The sequence below is a fragment of the Balaenoptera physalus genome (genome assembly GCF_965194825.1).
Source record: "Balaenoptera physalus genome assembly, chromosome: 2".
Taxonomy (NCBI): Eukaryota; Metazoa; Chordata; class Mammalia; order Artiodactyla; family Balaenopteridae; genus Balaenoptera; species Balaenoptera physalus.
In genome coordinates this window covers 174,487,498-174,507,728 of record NC_138883.1, presented here as the reverse complement: position 1 = coordinate 174,507,728, position 20,231 = coordinate 174,487,498, and the positions used below count along the sequence as shown (strand labels likewise).

General features: G+C 44.3%; 1 protein-coding gene across 3 annotated transcripts in view; it reads left to right on the top strand.

Moving 5' to 3' along the window:
* The window catches only part of RSU1 (Ras suppressor protein 1), a 193,461-nt gene that overhangs the window by 9,316 nt on the left and 163,914 nt on the right, over window positions 1–20,231 (top strand). For all 3 annotated transcript variants that reach the window (XM_082452944.1, XM_082452945.1, XM_082452946.1), the window contains exon 3: window positions 14,191–14,241. In XM_082452944.1, the coding sequence (XP_082309070.1) occupies window positions 14,191–14,241 (51 nt within the window). The remainder of the gene's footprint in view (window positions 1–14,190; window positions 14,242–20,231) is intronic.

The window sequence follows — 20,231 nt, the reverse complement described above, 5'->3', positions numbered from 1 at the left end:
CCAAAGTGGCTGAACCGTTTTGTACATCCCCCGGCAATGAATGAGACTTCCTGTTGCTCCACATCCTTGTCGATATTTGGTGCTGTCAGTATTCTGGATTTTGGCCATTCTGATAGGTGTGTAGCGGTATCTCGTTGTTTTCAGTGGGCAGTTCCTTAATGGCGTGTCATGTGGAAAATCTTTTCATATGCTTGTTTGCCCTCTGTATATCTTCTTTGATGAGGTGCTGTTAAGGTCTTTGGCCCATTTTTTAGTTGGGGTGTTTGTTTTCTTATTGTTGGATTTAAAAAGTGCTTTGTGTATTTTGGAAAGAAGTCCTATATCAGATGTGTGTTTTGCAAAAATTTTATCTTAGTCTGTGGCTTTTGTTTCCCTTTTATTAACATTGTCTTTCATAGAGGAGAAGTTTTTAATTTTAATGAAGTCCCAGCCAGTTAACACCTTTTTTTTTTTTTTTTTTTGGATAGTGCTTTTGGTGTTGTATCTAAGAAGTCATTACCAGATCAAGGGCTGCCTAGATTTTCTCCTGTGTTGTGTTCTAGGACTTTACGCTTTTTTGCATTTTACACTATGAACCACCTTGAGTCAGTATTTGTCAAAGGTGTAAGTTCTGTGTCTAGATTTTTTTTTCTTTTCTTATGTAGATGTCAAATTCCAGCACCATTTGTTGAGAAGATTATCCTTTTTCCATTGAATTGCCTTTGCTCCTTTGTCCGAGACCAGTTGACTGTATTTGTGTGGGTCTGTTTCTGGGCACTCTTCTGTTCCAGTGATGTCTTTGTTTTTTTCAATTGGTGGCTGTGGATTTATATGGTAAGTTTTGAGTTGGGACGTGTCAATTTTCTGAGTTTGTTTTTCTTTTTCAGTATTTTATTGCTATTTTGGGTCTTTTGCCTTTCCGTATAAATTTTAGAATCAGTTTGTCACCATTCACAAAATAAACTCCCTGTGGTTTTCATTGGGATTGAGCTGAATCTCTAGATCAAGTTAGGAAGAACTGGCTGGCCAGAGGTGGGACTGAAAGTTCCAGCCCTGGCAACCAGCCCCCATCCTTTAGAAACTGCTGAACGTCACCTCATTAACATAACAAAGACGCCTTTGTTTAGATTCATTGTGGTAGAGCCTCCTGTTTGGGTGTTGTTTAATACCTCTAGAGTTGATATAAGGAGAGAGTATTGTGTCCTGACTCAAAGCACCGACTTTGGAGCCATGGTCTTTATTAATTATCCCACTTTGCTGTTTATTTGTAACATGCCCTTAGATCACTTCCTGTCTTTGTACGTCATTTTCCTCATTGATAAAATGGGGAAAATCTGCCGCCCCTCAAATAAAAGATGACGTCAGTGTAGTACCTGATGCAGAGTAGGGACCTCAAAATGATCCTCAGGATCAGTCATTAGGACGTTCTGCATTTGTTACGCTGAGGCACAGGCTGTTCTCTGGTGGGGCGGGGGGTTTGGGGCTGAAGAGTCTAATGGGCCTTTGGGCAGGAGTGGAGGCGTGGATGCCCGCAGGGGGCACACCTGTTTGCTGGATCTGTGTGTGTGGCGGGGAGACAGGCCAGTGGCAGAGGCTGGGGCAGGACTGTGGGAAGAGATGGAGGGGGCCCCCGTGGATGATCAGAAAACAGGTACCGAGATTTGAGCGGGGGGGCAGCTGATGACAGGTGTCAGTCCAGTAGACTAGGGATCTGGGACTGGCCAAGGCAGCCCTTGGAGGTCAGGGTAAGGGTGGCGTGTGGGGAGCAGATGGTGGCCGGGGCAAAAGCAGTGGAGGGCGGCCTGCGAGACCACATCGCGCGCTGGCTGTGGTGCCGGCTGGTGGCCCAGAGGCGCTCAGACACGCGGTGCCTGTCAGAGGACCTACAGCGCTTTGAGCTCGGAGAGCCACCCGGCCCTGTGGAAGAGGGTCAGAGATTCCGGCTCTTGCTGCTTCTGAAGCCACCAGGGAAAAACATGGCTCTTGGGTTGAGGGTAAGAAGCGTGGAGGGAGGTTGAGCAGGGGGCAGAGAGAAGCCCACCCTCAGCCCCCACGCAGCGGCCTTCTCTCTTGGCAGGGACACAGGGAAGGTGAGAACAGAGCGGTTGGTCTGAAGTGGAAGGTGTGCGTGTATGACGTTGCCCATCTTCATTTGGGGGGAAAAAATGAACCAATGGACTAAGGCTCCTTTTTATCTTATTTGTATTTGCCTAGTAGAAAAATACGGTCAGAATTAATCAGATTCTTGTTTGGAAACAGCTTTTAAAGGGTCCTGTCTACTTACTAGTGCTGAAACCTCAGGCAGGTTACCTAACCTCTCTGGGCCTCATTTTTCTCACCTAAAATTGGGAGGGAGGGCGGGCTTCCCTGCTGACGCAGTGGTTAAGAATCCACCTGCCAAGGCAGGGGACACGGGTTCGAGCCCTGGTCCAGGAAGATCCCACATGCCACGGAGCAACTAAGCCCGTGCGCCACAGTTACTGAGCCTGTCCTCTAGGGCCCGCGAGCCACAACTACTGCAGCCCGCGTGCCACAACTGCTGAAGCCCGCGGGCCTAGAGCCCGTGCTCCGCAACAAGAGAAGCCACCGCAATGAGAAGCCCGCGCACCGCAATGAAGAGTAGCCCCAGCTCGCCGCAACTAGAGAAAGCCCGTGCACAGTAACGAAGACCCAACGCAGCCAAAAATAAATTTAAAAAAAAAATGCAAAAAAATAAAATAAAATTAGGAGGGAGGCAGAGAATAATCGTGCTGTCTGTTAGCGTTATTGTGAGGAATACATGAGGTAATAAAGTTCTTAGAACCGTGGCCGCCACATTTTAAGTGTTTGGTAAACATTAGCTGTTGTGGTTACTATTTTATTTTAACATTTTTTAACATCTTTATTGGAGTATAATTGCTTTACAATGTTGTGTTAGTTTTTGCTGTGTAACGAAGTGAATCAGCTGTATGTATACATATACATATATCCCCATATCTCCTCCCTCTTGCGTCTCCCTCCCACCCTCCCTATCCCATCCTCCCTATCCCACCCTCCCTATCCCACCCCCCCATCCCACCCCTCTAGGTGGTCACAAAGCACCGAGCTGATCTCCCTGTGCTATGCAGCTGCTTCCCACTAGCTGTCTGTTTTACATTTGGTAGTGTATATATGTCCATGCCACCCTCTCACTTTGTCCCAGCTTACCCTTCCCCCTCCCCGTGTCCTCAAGTCCATTCTCTACGTCTGTGTCTTTATTCCTGTCCTGCCCCTAGGTTCATCAGAACCATTTTTTTTTTTAGAGTCCATGTGTATGTGTTAGCATACGGTATTTGTTTTTCTCTTTCGGACTTAATTCACTCTGTAGGACAGACTCTAGGTCCATTCACCTCACTACAAATAACTCAGTTTCGTTTCTTTATATGGCTGAGTAATATTCCATTGTATATATGTGCCACATCTTCTTTATCCATTCATCTGTCGATGGACACTTAGGTTGCTTCCATGTCATGGCTATTGTAAACAGAGCTGCAGTGAACGCTGTGGTACTTGACTCTTCTTGAATTATGGTTTTCTCAGGGTATATGCCCATTAGTGGGATTGCTGGGTCACATGGTAGTTCTATTTTTAGTTTTTTAAGGAACCTCCATACTGTTCTCCATAGTGGCTGTATCAATTTACATTCCCACCAACAGTGCAAGAGGGTTCCCTTTTCTCCACACCCTCTCCAGCATTTATTGTTTGTAGACTTTTTGATGATGGCCATTCTGACTGGTGTGAGGTGATACCTCATTGTAGTTTTGATTTGCATCTCTCTAATGATTAGTGATGTTGAGCATCCTTTCATGTGTTTGTTGGCAATTTGTATATCTTCTTTGGAGAAATAACTGTTTAGGTCTTCTGTCCATTTTTGGATTGGGTCGTTTGTTTTTTTGATTTTGAGCTGCATGAGCTGCTGTCTATGTTTTCCTCTAAGAGTTTTATAGTGTCTGGCCTTACATTTAGGTCTCTAATTCATTTTGAGTTTAGTTTTGTGTATGGTGTTAGAGAGTGTTCTAATTTCATTCTTTTACATGTAGCTGTCCAGTTTTCCCAGCACCACCTATTGAAGAGGCTGTCTTTTCTCCATTGTATATTCATTCCTCCTTTGTCAAAGATAAGGTGACCATACGTGCGTGGGTTTTTCTCTGGGCTTTCTATCCTGTTCCATTGATCTGTATTTCTGTTTTTGTGCCAGTACCGTATTGCCTTGATTATTGTAGCTTTGTATTATTGTCTGAGGTCAGGGAGCCTGATTCCTCCAGCTCTGTTTTTCTTTCTCAAGATTGCTTTGGTTATTCGGGGTCTTTTGTGTTTCCATACAAATTGTGAAATTTTTTGTTCTAGTTCTGAAGAATGCCATTGGTAGTTTGATAGGGATTGCATTGAATCTTTAGTTTGCTTTGGGTGGTATAGTCATTTTCACAATGTTGATTCTTCCAATCCAAGAGCATAGTATATCTTTCCATCTGTTTGTATCATCTTTAATTTCTTTCATCAGTGTCTTATAGTTTTCTGCATACAGGTCTTTTGTCTCCTTAGGTAGGTTTATTCCTAGGTATTTTATTCTTTTTGATGCAATGGTAAATAGTGTTTCCTTAATTTCTTTTTCAGATTTTTCATCATTAGTGTATAGGAATGCAAGAGATTTCTGTGCATTAATTTTGTATCCTGCTACTCTACCAAATTCATTGATTAGCTCTAGTAGTTTTCTGGTAGCATCTTTAGGATTCTCAATGTATAGTATCATGTCATCTGCAAACAGTGACAGTTTTACTTCTTTCTGATTTGCATTCCTTTTATTTCTTTTTCATCTCTGATTGCTGTGGGTAAAACTTCCAAAACTATGTTGAATAATAATGGTGAGAGTGGACAACTTTGTCTTGTTCCTGATCTTAGAGGAAACGGTTTCAGGTTTTCACCATTGAGAATGATGTTGGCTCTGGGTTTGTCATATATGGCCTTTATTATGTTGAGGTAGGTTCCCTCTGTGCCTACTTTCTGGAGAGTTTTTATCATAAATGGGTGTTGAATTTTGTCAAAAGCTTTTTCTGCATCTATTGAGATGATCATATGGTTTTTCTCCTTCAGTTTGTTAATATGGTGTATCACATTGATTGATTTGCGTAGATTGAAGAATCCTTGCATTCCTGGGATAAACCCCACTTGATCATGGTGTATGATCCTTTTAATGTGCTGTTGGATTCTGTTTGCTAGTATTTTGTTGAGGATTTTTGCGTCTATATTCATCATAGATAGTGGCCTGTAATTTCCTTTCTTTGTGACATCTTTGTCTGGTTTTGGTATCACGGTTTTGGTGGCCTCGTAGAATGAGTTTGGGAGTGTTCCTCCCTCTGCTATATATATATATATATTTAAAATTTATCTTGGACAGATATAGCCTGTCAGGGACATAGACAGTTTTTGCATTTGTCTTACTTTTGGTATGTATGTATGTATGTATGTATGTATTTATTTATTTATCTATTTATGGCTGTGTTGGGTCTTCGTTTCTGTGCGAGGGCTTTCTCTAGTTGCGGCAAGTGGGGGCAACTCTTCATCACGGTGCGCGGGCCTCTCACTATCGCGGCCTCTCTTGTTGCGGAGCACAGGCTCCAGATGCACAGGCTCAGTAATTGCGTCTCACGGGCCCAGTTGCTCCGTGGCATGTGGGATCTTCCCAGACCAGGGCTCGAACCCGTGTCCCCTGCATTGGCAGGCAGACTCTCAACCACTGCGCCACCAGGAAAGCCCCCTCTGCTATATTTTGGAAGAGTTTGAGAAGGATAGGTGTTAGCTCTTCTGTAAATGTTTGATAGAATTTGTCTGTGAAGCCATCTGGTCCTGGGCTTTTGTTTGTTGGAAGGTTTTTAATCACAGTTTCAATTTCAGTGCTTGTGATTGGTCTGTTTACATTTTCTATTTCTCCCTGGTTCAGTCTCGGAAGGTTGTGCTTTTCTAAAAATTTGTCCGTTTCTTCCAGGCTGTCCATTTTATTGGCATAGAGTTGCTTGTAGTAGTCTCTCATGATCCTTTGTGTTTCTGCAGTGTCAGTTGTTATATGTTTTAACATTTTTGATTCTAATGAGTGGTTATAAAGTCCCCAGTGTTGCATATTGATGTAGCAGGCATTACGTGTATATTAGTTCTTTCTTTTCTTCTCTCTTCTGTTTCTCACAGAATCGAATAATTTAATTCAGCCTTTCATTTTAAACATGAGGAACTGCGCTCTAGACTAATCCAGTGATTTTTTATTTTCCTCATTATTCTCATGGAATTACAGTCCCGGTCTCACACTGCTTGAAACTTGGTATTCTAGCTGTGCTTGAGGCCCTTTATGTAACTGTCATATGTATTCAAGATAGAAAGGACTTTCCACTCAGGTTTATACTCTTTAATGATAGGCGTCTCCACCATCTTGAAAAGAACACTCCCCCGACGTGTGAATATGGTTTTTCCAGTTTAGGAAGAATAAGCTCAGGAGGTGGAATCTGGAAACCTTGGTTAGAGTCTCAGTTATGATTCTGGGGGAGCGGGGAGTTTGTGGGGAACCTTAGAAAAATCACTTTACCTCTTGGCCACAGTTTCCTTATCTGTAAATTAAGGAGCTGAAGCTTTTTCCTATAACTGATTTCTAAAAGTACACCTATTTTAGGTTACACAGTTAAAACAGTTTATGCTAGAAAAATTATTCAATACAGACAAGTAAAAAAAAAAAAAAAGCTGGGTTAGGGGGAGAAGGTAGGTACGTAGATATAGAATAAAGTTGACTCTGGACCTGGAAGCTCTTACTCACCTTGAAAAAACTTTGCAGCATTTCCCTTTTAACGGGAGTTTCGAATCAGCTTACCTCCTTGAGGTGCTGATATTCTGCCTTGTGTGGTAGTTTTTTATCGCCTCCCCTCGTTACAGAGTAAGCCCCTTGAGGGCAGTACCTGTGTCTCACGCGTATTCTGTCTTTGTCAACATAACTAAGTACCGTGCCCTGTAAACACTTTGTAACTCCCTGAGCCTTCGTTCACGTCATTCTCCTCATTCCCCAAGAGCAGTGAACAACGGTGAACCGTAGGTAGCCCCCTGTGTTTTCCTCTTTAATTCTCCCAGGCATCTTCAGAATGGAACATTTTTCTTTGTCCTTTTTCCTGAAGGAGAGACTGTAAAGCGATGTGTTTGGATGGGGAGGATGTGGGCTCCATCTTGTCAGTAACACGGTGCCTTGGGTCCAGCGTCTTTTGACTTAATGGCCCAGGAGACACAGAAGCCCCAGTCTGTGACCAGCTCATGGGGGTTCTCAGCACGTGTGAATTCTCTGCTCTTACTTACGTAAAGGAAGACGTATCACATTGTTAAAAATCATCATATATGATAAATTGCTTTCTGTTGAATGAAAAAGCAATTAATTATGCTTGAGTGACCATTTATCTGCAAATAGGACTCGGTCAAGTAACCAGTTTAGAAAACTTGCTACCAAAGAGTTTCCAACTCACCACAGTAGCTGGTTGGGGAGGAAAGGAAAGCTTTCATACCCTGGTGATTTTTTTTTTTTTTTCCCTGAAGTTTTAAATTATGAACGAAATTCAAAAGAAATGTTCTTTTATGATTCTGGGTGTGTTGATGAATACGATATTTGTATTACATCCTGGTGTCAAACGTTTTATTGTCTGCCTTCACTTAAATATACTGTCAGAAGCTGCATGCTTAAGAAGATCTGAATCTGCATCCTTCTAGCAGGGGTGCAATAACTTCAGCGTGTGACGCGGGCAGGCATTTTAATCACGCATCTTGGAGACACGGGAGGCAGAGTGGCCAGCGTGGCTGCGTGGTGCTCACGTGCGGCCTCTCCTGCAGCCCCGCCGAGTCTCTGAATCCGGGTTATTTAGGGCTGTCGCTGTTTCTAGCCTACCGGGAGCCCAAATGGAAAAGCCTTTGGGACCATCTTGTATTTTCAGTTCAAATGAATTCTTCTTTGTAGTCAACAACTTTGGGAGGAATTGAATTCACAGAGGGTACTGTTTGCAGTGTAATCTGCAGACTTGCACCGAATTTGAAGGCTGCCCACCCTGGAATTGTAACACAAGTCAAAGGTGACCCTCTTTGAACATCCCAGAGGGTTTGGCTGTTCTCCCACTGCAGTATTTGATAGCTCAAGAGCCGTCCAAAAGGGGTAAACTAGGGACTTCCCTGGCAGTCCAGTGGTTAAGACGCTGCACTTCCAATGTGGGGCCGTGGGTTCGATCCCTGGTGGGGGAACTAAGATCCCGCATGCCGTGTGGCGAGACCAAAAAAACAGTAAACCGTTTGTCTTCTGAAGGTAGCGGTGTCTTTCCGATTGCTTCCATGGGAGCGCAGCCTGTGAAATGAACTGACGGTTACAATCCAGGTTTTGGTGAAATGAACTGACGGTTACAATCCAGGTTTTGGTGGCCAGTGTTCTAGAATCTTCCATTGGGAACCCAAAGATGCCCAATTCTGACCTGTGACAAGGTGGCAGAAACTTTCAAGTCCCATATCACTGTGTGCGTTTCCAAGTCTCACTCCCCTTGTCTCATCCTGGCTGTGTTTTTTCCTCTGGATAGAAACGCCATTCTGTGAAGCTAGAACTTTTTATCCTTTCTAAAGTGCCCCCAGAGGAGTAACTTGTTTCTGATTGCCAGACTGAAAACCAGAGAGACAGTTTCCAGTGTGGCACATCATTGTGATATGGTGGGTTATTTGGAAAGTAGGTCTGCCATGTCATCATCTGGTGCTGTGAATTTCATCCTGCTTACTTTTCTTTCCTCATGCTGCCTACTCGATGCTGAAGAAGAAGGAAAGAAAAAAAAGACTGTGTCTGTTTTAAAAAATAACATCTGCTTCCACGTGTTATCTAGAAACTATGATTCTTTTTCTAGGAGTGTTAGCTAGTCCTTTGATTTTTCTGAATATATTCCATTGTAATACCGCCTGTTCCATCCGGTCCTGTGTCTTCTCTGTTTTCCATCTCTTCACTCAGAGAAGCCTAGAATTGCTTCCATAACCTCCAATTTCCATGTATCCTCCAAGTCCAGTTTCAGTGCCTTAAAGCATTTTTCGACGTGTCATCCCATAGTAGATGACGTCTCCTTCTTTTTTTTTTTTTTGACTGCACCACAGGGCTTAGTTCCCCGACCAGGGATCGAACCCTGGCCCCCTGCAGTGGAAGCGTGGAGTCCTAACCACTGGACCGCCAGGGAAGTCCCTGTGATGTCTCCTCCTGATCTCCTGTTATCCTTTCAGATACACTTCTCTTGTGCCCACGATCCTTTTATATCTTGCAGTTTAGGATTTTGGTGCGTATTCTGTGTCACCTAAATTGAGGGACCGTGTGGCATATCACGCAAACCAGGACAGTTTTGAGGGAAAGTGGGCGAAATCCAGGACTGTCCCAGTCTAACGAGGATGCACTGTTGACGTTACTTCTAACAGAATCTCCAAGGAAGAGACCATTGACACTCCGAGCGTGCCTGGTAAATATCCAGTCCACGCGTGCCTGAATGGGTCCTTGATGGAAATTATTGGAACAACCAGTTGCTTCTTGAGCATTTAGCATTTTCTTTCTTTTTTTAAAAAAAAATTTTATTTATTTATTTTTATTTTTTGGCTGTGTTGGGTCTTCGTTGTTGCGCATGGGCTTTCTCTGGTTACGATGAGCGGGGGCTACTCTTTGTTGTGGTGCACAGGCTTCTCATTGTCGTGGGTTCGCTTGTTGTGGAGCATGGGCTTCAGGCGCACGGGCTTCAGTAGTTGTGGCATGCGGGCTCAGTAGTTGTGGCTCACGGGCTGTAGAGCACAGGCTCAGTAGTTGTGGCGCACGGGCTTAGTTGCTCTGCGGCATGTGGGATCTTCCCGGACCAGGGCTCGAACCCGTGTCCCCTGCATTGGCAGGCGGATTCTCAACCACTGCGCCACCAGGGAAGTCCCCACATACCGTTTCTAAAGGCTAGAGACAGAATGGTATCCAAGGCACAGCAGCAGTTAACTGAGTATGCCAACACAGTTTCTCAGTTATTTAGCTGACTTGGAAGTGCATCCTACTTTGAAAATGCCTCGGCAAAGCACGGGTTAATATTGCTTCAGGAATTTTAATATCAGTTTGTTGTCACTGTTCTGGTGCCGCTGCTTCCTGACAGTTCATGACTGGCAGGACCGTAAGGTACGATATTCCTGCAGCGGGAGATTTCCCAGTGTGTGGTTAGGGTTAGCAGGGCAGGTCAGTGGGGACAGCCTCGTTCCATTTCGCCCACATGATTGACTAGGGTGGCTATTGTACTTTTAAATAAGCCATTCTATTTTGGTAGACCTTTTCTCCTTCTTTTTTAACACTGCAGTTTCCATAGGAAACCCACAATGGACTCACCATGGCCAAGTGGAGGGGAGTGGCAGGTTGCATGAATATGTCTGTTGGTCCTTGGTCTTTTCCTGTCACAAGCTTTGTGATTGATTCTGTGATTTCAATTCTGTCCAACTTAACTGCTCTCCCCGCAGATCCAGCCTGGAGTCCTTTGTTGCCCTAAATATTTCCTCAAAGATCTTTTATTAACTTATTCTTTTCTGCTCTAATTTTTCTCCCTCTTACCTACTTTAGCATGTAGCCCTGTAACAATAATGAGAAAGAAAAATACATCTAGTGGTGTGATCAGGTGAAGCAACAAATGCATTTCTCTACTCTATTTAAAAAAAAAAAGAACTTTCAAACTTATTCATTTTCTCCCCTGCTAAATGCTTGTAGAGAAGACAGAATGAAAAGATTGAAAAGGCCCAACTTTTCCTAATTAAATCTTTCATTGTGAATATTAGCTGGGAGAAGAGCAAAGTTTTTTTCTTTTTAATTATGGTAGTTGTGATATTTTAAGAAAAATTACGGCAGGAGGTGATCAGATTATCAGGGGTTGTTTGCTTTTGTAATCAGAATTGATTTCTGTGACACTCAGAGTGGTTTGCTAGTGTGAGAGGCTGCTAGTTGTCTGCCAGTTTTGGTTTGCCCCATCTTTGTGGGTTATAAAACCCCTAATTGTATCTGGTGTGTGGTCACTTGCAATCCAGGCTATGTTTCCCCACCTCTTTTGCATCTAGGCATCACTGTATTACAAAATGTTGATTAACTGCTTGTAAATGGAAGTGCCATGTGCAATTTCTTGGAAGAATTGTAAAGGAGGAAGGCTTTTTTCCCCTTTCCATCTTCCTAAGGGGAATGCAGGCATGATGGCTAAGCTCAGGCAGCCTTTTTGGAGCATGAGGTGGGATCCATGAATGGTTGAGCAACAAGATACCAGGAACCTCTGGACTGCCCGTGTGTAAGTGAGAGAGAAACTCTTGTGTAACTCCTGTTATTTGTGGTTTGTTCTACTATGATACTGACCACTGTCTTAACTCGTATATCTCTGAATCTATTTCATCTGGTTTTGTATGAGGACAGCTCTTGGAGATTTTTTGTCTTCATATCAGACTCTATGCCTCAGAGGTAAAGGAATGCTTTATCTGGTGGACAAGAACAGTCTTAACTCTTATAAATACAAATGTGTGAGATGTTCTGCAGTGTCTAGAATCTAACTTGTCATGTAAGAAGCCATCATGGTGATGCTTTTAAAATCACAAAAATGCTCTTCCCCTGTGCTTTGCCTTTCTCTTCCTCCTCCCCTAAGGTTTCAATCCTGGAGCCAGTAAGTGCAACAGGAAGAGAGGCATTCAGGTGTTGGGGCGTGGGCGTGGTGGCCCACAGCGGGGTGGGGAGCCTGTCTTGGGGGTCCAAACCCAAGCAGGACCAGGGGTAGGAGGTTGGAGGTGCAGGTGAGGAGGGTGAGCCGGACAGGTGTCCAGGTAGGAGGAAAGAGCATGGGGAGATGGGTTCCTGTATTAATACACGGGTGCATAGTTGAAAGAACCCAGAAGGTTCCATAGAGCCCACTCACCCAGGGAGTTAATAAGGGCACAGGACATAGCTTAGCAGGGGTTAGAAAGCACAGGCGAACGTCAGGGTTCCCAGGGGCTCACTGGTGCAGCCCCCCAGGCTCGTTTCTTGGTTGCTCAGGGCATACTTTATCTCCAGGTAAGAACTTTCAAGACATATTCAACGAAACGAGTCTGGGTGTTGGGAGTGCGTGGGCAGAAATGTCTAGCGCTGTCTTCTGTGCCCGACTGGTCAGGTGCCTCTAACCAGGTATAAGCCAGCGACCTACACATCCCTGGACATGTGAACAAGCTGGTCCTGGAGCCTCCAAGGTGTTTGCAACTTTGAACAGGACATGACACATCTCGAGCTCACCTACTCATCTGGATCTTGACCCAGAATCAGTGTCAGACTTCCAGGTGTCCCTGCAGGTCAGCATAGAGCCACCCCAACCCAGCTGTAAGATAACCCTGCTTCGTGCAGTTATATGTAGGGGTATCGATGGCGTACGTAAGTAGGTTAAAAATAATGGACGCCAGAGTTCTCGCTGTTAGAGAAGGGAGTTAACAAATAGGAAACGGAGAAAATGAGAATGAACCGTGCAGTGTTGTATTGGAATCCATCTCTTGGTGTGAACTTGGGATTCAAGTTCAGATGTGTGTGTACAGATCGGTACAGATGTGTGTGTGTGGGTGAGTGTGTGTATTCTCTGATTCTGTGCACGGAGAATACTGAGCCCCAAAATAACAATGAGCACATCTAGTGCCCAGATTTTGGCTTATAAGTACTATTTTCCACAGAATCAGCTCATTGGAGAAATGGCTGATTGATTCCAAGCCTGTGGCAGCAAAAGTACAAGACGAGCTTGACTATCTCTTGCCAGAAAGCAGGGAAGTACTCAGAGAGTGAGTACTTGTCAAAAGGGCACTGGGACATTTGGTGAAACTTGGATGGGGGCTGAGGATTAGATGGTAATGATGTATCATGCTAAGTTTTTGACTTTGGTGATTATATTGTGGTTTTGCAGGAAAATGTCTTTGTAGGAATACCCTAAAGTTTATGGGACATCAAGCCAACAGCTTAATCTCAAATGGGTCAGGGCAGAAAAGCAGGTCTTTGCATTGTATTGTGAACTTTTTTCTAACTTTGTGAGAGGTTGAACAATAGAAAAACACTCAAAAATTGTGGTCAGCGATGATACATGTTTTTTTCAAGGATGCTGGGGTCCAACCCTGAGACTTCTTGAGAAAAAATATTTGTCGTCTTATTCCTTTATGGAAAAAACTCTGTTGCATTAAAATAACGTTCTTATAGAAAGAATATTGGAAAAATGTTTAAATATGTTTCTTCACTAATACATCTGCGTTTAAAATTGTAATATAAAGTATACTGTATTTAATTAGTATATTTAGTATATTGTGTATAATCATTTAGATTTTAATTTATATATAAATATTTAACTTATATAAATAAGTAAATAGGGGTGTGTGTCTATATATATATACCCACAAAAATAAAATATACATATAGCTTGCTGACCACGCAGTGAAGTTTTAGAACCCAAAGTAGAAGGCAGGTCACTTTTTTCCGTCTAGCTTTTTTTTTTTTTCCTTTTCTTTCTTTTCTTCTTCTTCTTTTTTTTTTTTTTAATGGCTCTATATGTATATTTTCTTTCTTGGTCGTTGGAAAAACCTTTTTTTCTTTTTAAAGCAGATCTAATCTTTTTCAGCAGACTAAGCCTCCATGATAATGTCCGAAATTGGTGAGCAATCCGCTGCTGCTTTGAATTGTCAGCCAAAACTTGTTGAGAGGAACTTGTGGAAGGTTCTTACCGGGATCATTGGAGAGCCTGTAGCAGCGTTTCGGGGTTGACCATGGGCTCGGGCGGTAGGGTGATGCGGTCTCCCTGTCTCGATGCGATGGTTTGTTTAAGCGTGTGGGGAAATGGAGGAGGAGTTGTTCCTCTCCGGCCTCTGGGCCGGGTCTCCTGACCGGTCCCCTTAGTGAGACGGGCTCTTGCGGCTGGACCACTGGGCCCGGCCGCCGAGCGGCACTAGCTGTGGCCCGCGGCGTATCTGGCCCTCGCAATGCTCGTCGCCCTGCGAATGGCGTAGCTTCTCCTGATTTGCTTTAACATTGAACAGACAGCCCTCTGTGAACCCCTGCTTCTGTTTTTGTGAGCGGTAACACTCCACCCTGTGAAAATAACTTAGCCCTTCACCTTGTAGGAGTGTAGGTGTACTTTGGGTACATTAACTGACTGTGTGATTTCTTGTTTTCTTTTACAGTCACCCTGTCCCACATCTCCCAGCTGGTCCTCAGTCACAACAAGCTAACGAGTAAGTCAATGCTGTCCTCTGTTACACAATTTCTGACGTTTAGGGGCTGTGGCAGTACTGCTGATTCTTCTGTTTTCCTTTAAAGACACTGATGACAAATGATAATTTAGGCAGACCGAGAGGTTACTTGGGCGACGCTGAGGGACCGGAGCAGATGGTGGTCCTGTGTTCTGCAGTTTGCTCTCTGTTGCGGATTCTTCCCTATCATGTGTGTAAACTGAAGAAAGACAGTGACATTGTGTGTCTGGAAATGGTCCCCTTAGGGCATGGTAAATGCTGCAGTGACCTGAAACGCTGAGACTTTCATTATTATTTAAAAAAAAATACCAAAAACTTATCAAAAAGAGGAGGGCTTCCCTTGTGGCGCAGTGGTTAAGAATCCGCCTGCCAATGCAGGGGACACGGGTTCGAGCCCTGGTCTGGGAAGATCCCACATGCCACGGAACAACTAAGCCCGTGCGCCACAACTACTGAGCCTGCGCTCTAGAGCCCGTGAGCCACAACTACTGAAGCCCGTGTGCCTAGAGCCCGTGCTCCGCAACAAGAGAAGCCACTGCAATGAGAAGCGTGCGCACCGCAACAAAGAGTAGCCCCCGCTCGCCGCAACTAGAGAAAGCCCGTGCGCAGCAACGAAGACCCAACGCAGCCAAAAATAATTTAATTAATTAAAAAAAAAAGTTAGAATAAGAGTTCTTTGCTTTCATTTATACTTTCTCCTCAAAAGGGGAAAATGTAACTGTTGCTATACTTTTCTTCCCTGCTTGATGGGGGAAGAAGAAAAGCCCAAAGTTGTAAAAATTATATAAACTTGCATCTGCGTTTTTCAAGTTCTTGAGTCTGGTTTCCAAGGAAAATTGTCCTGGGCATTGGCAGTGGTACGGTTAACGTATAGTAGATTTCATACCTCTTTGTAAAGCGTATCTTCTGTGAATAATTGTGGGCCATTTTATTTTTAGAGCTGTGGCTTTAAAGGTTTTAATGGCAGGGACCCACTCTGCCGTCTCATTTCTGATTGACGGTCACTTCTTTATGCTTGCCATATTTCCTGCAGACTTGAATGATTTTTCTAATCATGTGGCCGGAATTTGTTAGGGAGCTTTCCACGTCCAGTGAAACCAAGCAGAATGTCATGTTGAGGGATTTGTGTCGCAAATTTATGTGTGTGTGTGCATTATACACAGCTCGAAGCAATGTCACAGAGCTGTTGATTACTGAGAATTGAGTGGCAGTTAGGGCCCCTCGTGTGCAGCAGACAGGCATATTAGTTCATTTTTAGCAAAAAGCACATGTTTGTATGGCAAGGACAGAGGGGCACAATTGTCATGTTTGTGTATCGGGGGCCCCAGCAACTGAAAGTGAGGCTGACAGGTCACGTGTGATCATTATTGTAACAGGTAATATGCTGCCACTTTCATTGTTTTTGTAGCAAATGGTCCTACTCTTCACTGAGACCCTAATCCCAGTTCAGAGGGGATTTGCAGTTTGTTTTGGAGGGGGGACTGCATCATCCCTAAATTCCCCCAGATTTTGTGAGCAGAAATTCCTGAAGCTCTCTGTCGTTTAGCTCATGAACATATTTCTTAATCGCCAAGCTTACTACTGTTGTTAGATCTTGCACCATCATCAGAGCAAAAGTTTCCATTTAAACAAAGCCAAACATGTTTTATTCCTGTTATACCATTAATTGATCTGGTCCTTAAAAAATCTTTCAGGTGGTTGTAGTTTATTTCTTTTTAAATGTCCACAAAGAGAGAAATCTCAGGGATCAGGGGATCAATTCGTCTTTCCGGGCATGCAACATGAGATTAATTTGGGGAGGCATAAATACAGAGTTAAATTGTGTCTGCTGTTAAAGAGGTTCGCTGTGAATGGATCCAAACTTTTTATTTCTTTCTTCCCTTCCCCCCGCCCCCTTCTCCCATTTGAGACACTCTTGACCTAATCCAGTAAGCTCTAATTAATCGTCTTGGTAAATTCTGTTTCGAGCCACTGTGAGTGGTGTCAGTGGCACCCGATCTGTTCCACTAAGGTCAAATTAGCATCTTTTACTATTTTTCTGGCATTTAAATGAATGGCTTTGCTATGGTTTTTCCAGTGTTTATAGTAAATATGTCCATTTGATGGAAATATAAATATGCATTACAGGGAGGTGGGTGAGCCCACCCTCCTGTCACTTTTTATTGTAATCAGTGTCTTTCACTTTCTGTGGTTTTTAACGGGGACTGGCTGACAGCACCGCATTCAGACTGAGACTCAAACGATGAACCCCTCAGCACTGCTTTCATCTTGCAGAAGTATGTGCGTTTCTCTCTTCGTGTGCCAGTTACACTGTCGTGATGTCTCCTCTTGTGTACTTAGGGAAAGAATCACCAGCTTCGTCACACTGGGACCTTGATCTGGGGACAGCTCTCGACTCCACGGACTGAGTCGGTACCTGTAGGGCCGTTGGAACAGTGTGGCACTCGCACCTTTTCATGCTGGTGGTTTTGACATCAGTGGGTCCGCTCAACGCAGTACGACTGAGGCCACGTGGAAGGCGGAAGCGGGCTGATGACCCCTAAATTCCCCAAGATTTTGCGAGTGGAAATTCTTGACGTTTTCGACACAAGAGTTTGTAAACATCTTTCAGAATTGTCAGTGTGATCGCTGTTAGCGGTTCCTCATTATCACAGCGACACGACTGACGTTTCAACCTGGGGCTTGGGGCCCTGCTGATGGGTTTTGGTGCAGTGACTGGGGGGTGACCCTGCCGGCAGCAGCTTGCCCGGGGACACGTCCCCCCGATGCACTGAGGGAGTGGGAGGCCGGGTCGCGAGTGAATCTTCTCCTGCGTTTTTGCTGTGACTGGGCGGGTAGCTCTCTGGGCCCCGGAAGGAGGTGCTTTTCTGGCTTCAGAGGAAGGCTGAGGTTCTGACACCAGGCCGCCCCGCCCCTCCCTTCCCCCCTTGCCCGCCCCCACCCTCCGCCCACCCTCCTGCCGCTCCCCGGCCCACCAGGGTCAGCCGGAACGCTCTCTTCCCCCAGTGCCTGTTGTTCACAGACTCTTGACACCAGCCTGGCCCTTCCTTGTCCTCCTGTTCCTTCCTGTTCCTTCCTCTCCAGAGCCTGGCCCTTCCTTGTCCTCCTGTTCCTTCCTCTCCAGAGCCTGGCCCTTCCTTGTCCTCCTGTTCCTTCCTGTTCCTTCCTCTCCAGAGCCTGGCCCTTCCTTGTCCTCCTGTTCCTTCCTGTTCCTTCCTCTCCAGAGCCTGGCCCTTCCTTGTCCTCCTGTTCCTTCCTGTTCCTTCCTCTCCAGAGTTATCTTAAGCTTTGTTGAAGGCAGGGACCATGTCTTGTTCTTTTTTTTTTTTTTTTTTCTTCATATTTATTTATTTATTTGGCTGCGCCGGGTCTTCGTTGCCACCTGCGGGCTCTTAGTTGCGGCATGTGCACTTTTAGTTGTGGCATGTGGACTCCTTAGTTGTGGCATGTGGACTCTTAGTTGTGGCATGTGGACTCCTTAGTTGTGGCATGTGGACTCTTAGTTGTGGCATGTGGACTCCTTAGTTGTGGCATGTGGACTCCTTAGTTGTGGCATGTGGACTCTTAGTTGTGGCATGTGGACTCCTTAGTTGTGGCATGTGGACTCCTTAGTTGTGGCATGTGGACTCTTAGTTGTGGCATGTGGACTCCTTAGTTGCAGCATGTGGGCTCTTAGTTGCGGCATGCGGGATCTTAGTCCCCCGACCAGGGATCGAACCCGGGCCCCCTGCATTGGGAGCGCGGAGTCTTAGCCACTGGACCACCAGGGAGGTCCCTGTTATTCTGCTTTAAGGCCTGATGCTGCGTGCACAGCCGCTTCCCAGTCAGTCCTCATGGAAAGCAGTAGCGGTTGCTGGGAGGGAGCAGACAGGGCCAGCAGGGCCGGGGGGAGGTAGCTGGCCTCCGTGAAGTGGTCAGTGCAGGAACCCGGTAGTTTACTCAGGATCAGCTGCTTAACGGACTTGGTTAGTTGTGACCACTACACACTTCTGTTTCTGAACTACTCACGGGCTCATTTCAGATGCGCTGGGCTGTGAGTGCTCCAGAGAAACAGAACCGTAGGTCCTGGAAATTGCTGTCTGCGTCCCCTTCATAGGGGCCCTTTCATCGGTAAGGAATGATGTGCTAACATGGTACAGGCGGACCTCGCTTTATTGCACCTGGCAGATATTGCGGGTTTTTTTTGGAAATTGAAGGTCTGTGGCAACCCTGCGTCGAGCAAGGCTGTTGGCACCATTTTTTTCCTACAGCATTTGCTTACCTCGTGTCTCTGCGTCACACTTTGGTAATTCTCACAATATTTCAAACCCTCCACCAGCAAAAAGATGACAACTCGTTGAAGGCTCAGAGGATGGTTCGCACTTTTTTTTTTTTTTTTTTTTTTAGCCATAAAGTACTTTTTAAGATATGTACATTGTTTTTTAGACATAATGCTTTGCACACTTAATAGATGACAGGATAGTATACACGTAACTGTGACAGGCACCAGGAAGCCAAAACTTGGTGTGACTCAGTTTACTGCAGTAATCTCTTTACTGTGGTGGGTGGTCTGGAACCAAACCTGCATTGTCCCCAAGGTGTGCCTGTGCTCCTCGGGGACACCTAAGGATCCACGGTGGGGAAAGCTGGTATCATGACCACCCATGGGTGTTTTTTTTCCACCCAGCGACCCTTGTGGGCTCAGCTGAGTTTCACTTCTCCAAAGGGAAGTGAAGACCTATACTATCCTAGGTCTCCAGGTTTGGGACCTGCTACTCTTTCACTTAGTTTTATATACTTAAGGTCCCAGATGATTTACTAATATTTTCACGCAGTGAATTGTAGGTTAAGTTTCTTGAAATTAGGAACCCTGTCATATGCTTATATATTGTACCATCCCACAGCAGCGCCAAAAGCATGCAGAACATGAAATAGACACTCAGTTAATGCCGGTTGATTAGTGGGTTGGTAAGTGGTATGTTTTGCTAAGTCCCAGCAGTCCAAGATGATAGACTTGCTTGCTCTAAGTGTTTCTAAGATGGGGACGCAGCATTATTTCAAAGGTGATCTTCCTGTGTCTCTGCTCTCCTGCCTTTGTGATGACCCTCCCTTGTAATAAGCCAGTGTTAGATGAGTCTTTTTCAGTCTGCGCCTTACCTGATCCCTGGTTTTTATGGTATTTGGGAGTATTAGCTTTGTAAATGTTTTTCTGCTTGTTTTCAGTCTTAAAGAGGAATTTCTTTCTGAGACAACCATTTTAAGACTTGTCCACTAGAGGTCACTGTTGGGATACGTTACTTTTTTTTTTTTTTTTCCTCCTCATCTTGTACTAAAAGATTAGAAACCAAATTTGTGTTGTCAGACGAAATTTTTTTTGCAAGCTTCTCGGCTCCGTCCAACAGGGATGTTACTACTGCCATTTACATAATGCAGTTTTGCCATAATTAATGTAGATAAGGAGGTATGTTAATTTTTCTCTTTGGCTCCCAAAATTTAAGTATACATTCAGTGTTACGTGTCATTTTTAGTGTTTATTATGGCTACTTTCTCATGTTAGAAACTTTTCTTCCAGTCTGTTTAAAGTGAGAGGATTTTATTGCCTTTTGTAGTATTTTTCGTATTGAGTATATATGAGATTTTTTTTCTTCTGTGGAAGAAAGAAGTTTAAAATATATATGTATGTGACTAGATTTTAATTTAAAAATAACCGTGCATTTTGTGCATATTTAGACTGATTCTTTTACTGAATGCCACTGTGTAGGGAAGAATACTATGCATTGTGAAATGAATTACATTCTGCATCACTGATAAAACAATCTCTGAGCATTAATTTTTTTAATGTGATGCTTTTCTTAATTTTAAAAAGAATTTTATTCTTACAGCCAAACCTATGTACAAATATTGCCAGCACCTTAAATATGACAACAGTATTTATTTTCATTTTGTGACCCATGCGTGTTAAGGACTAAACCCTCATCATTTTCTGCAAGATG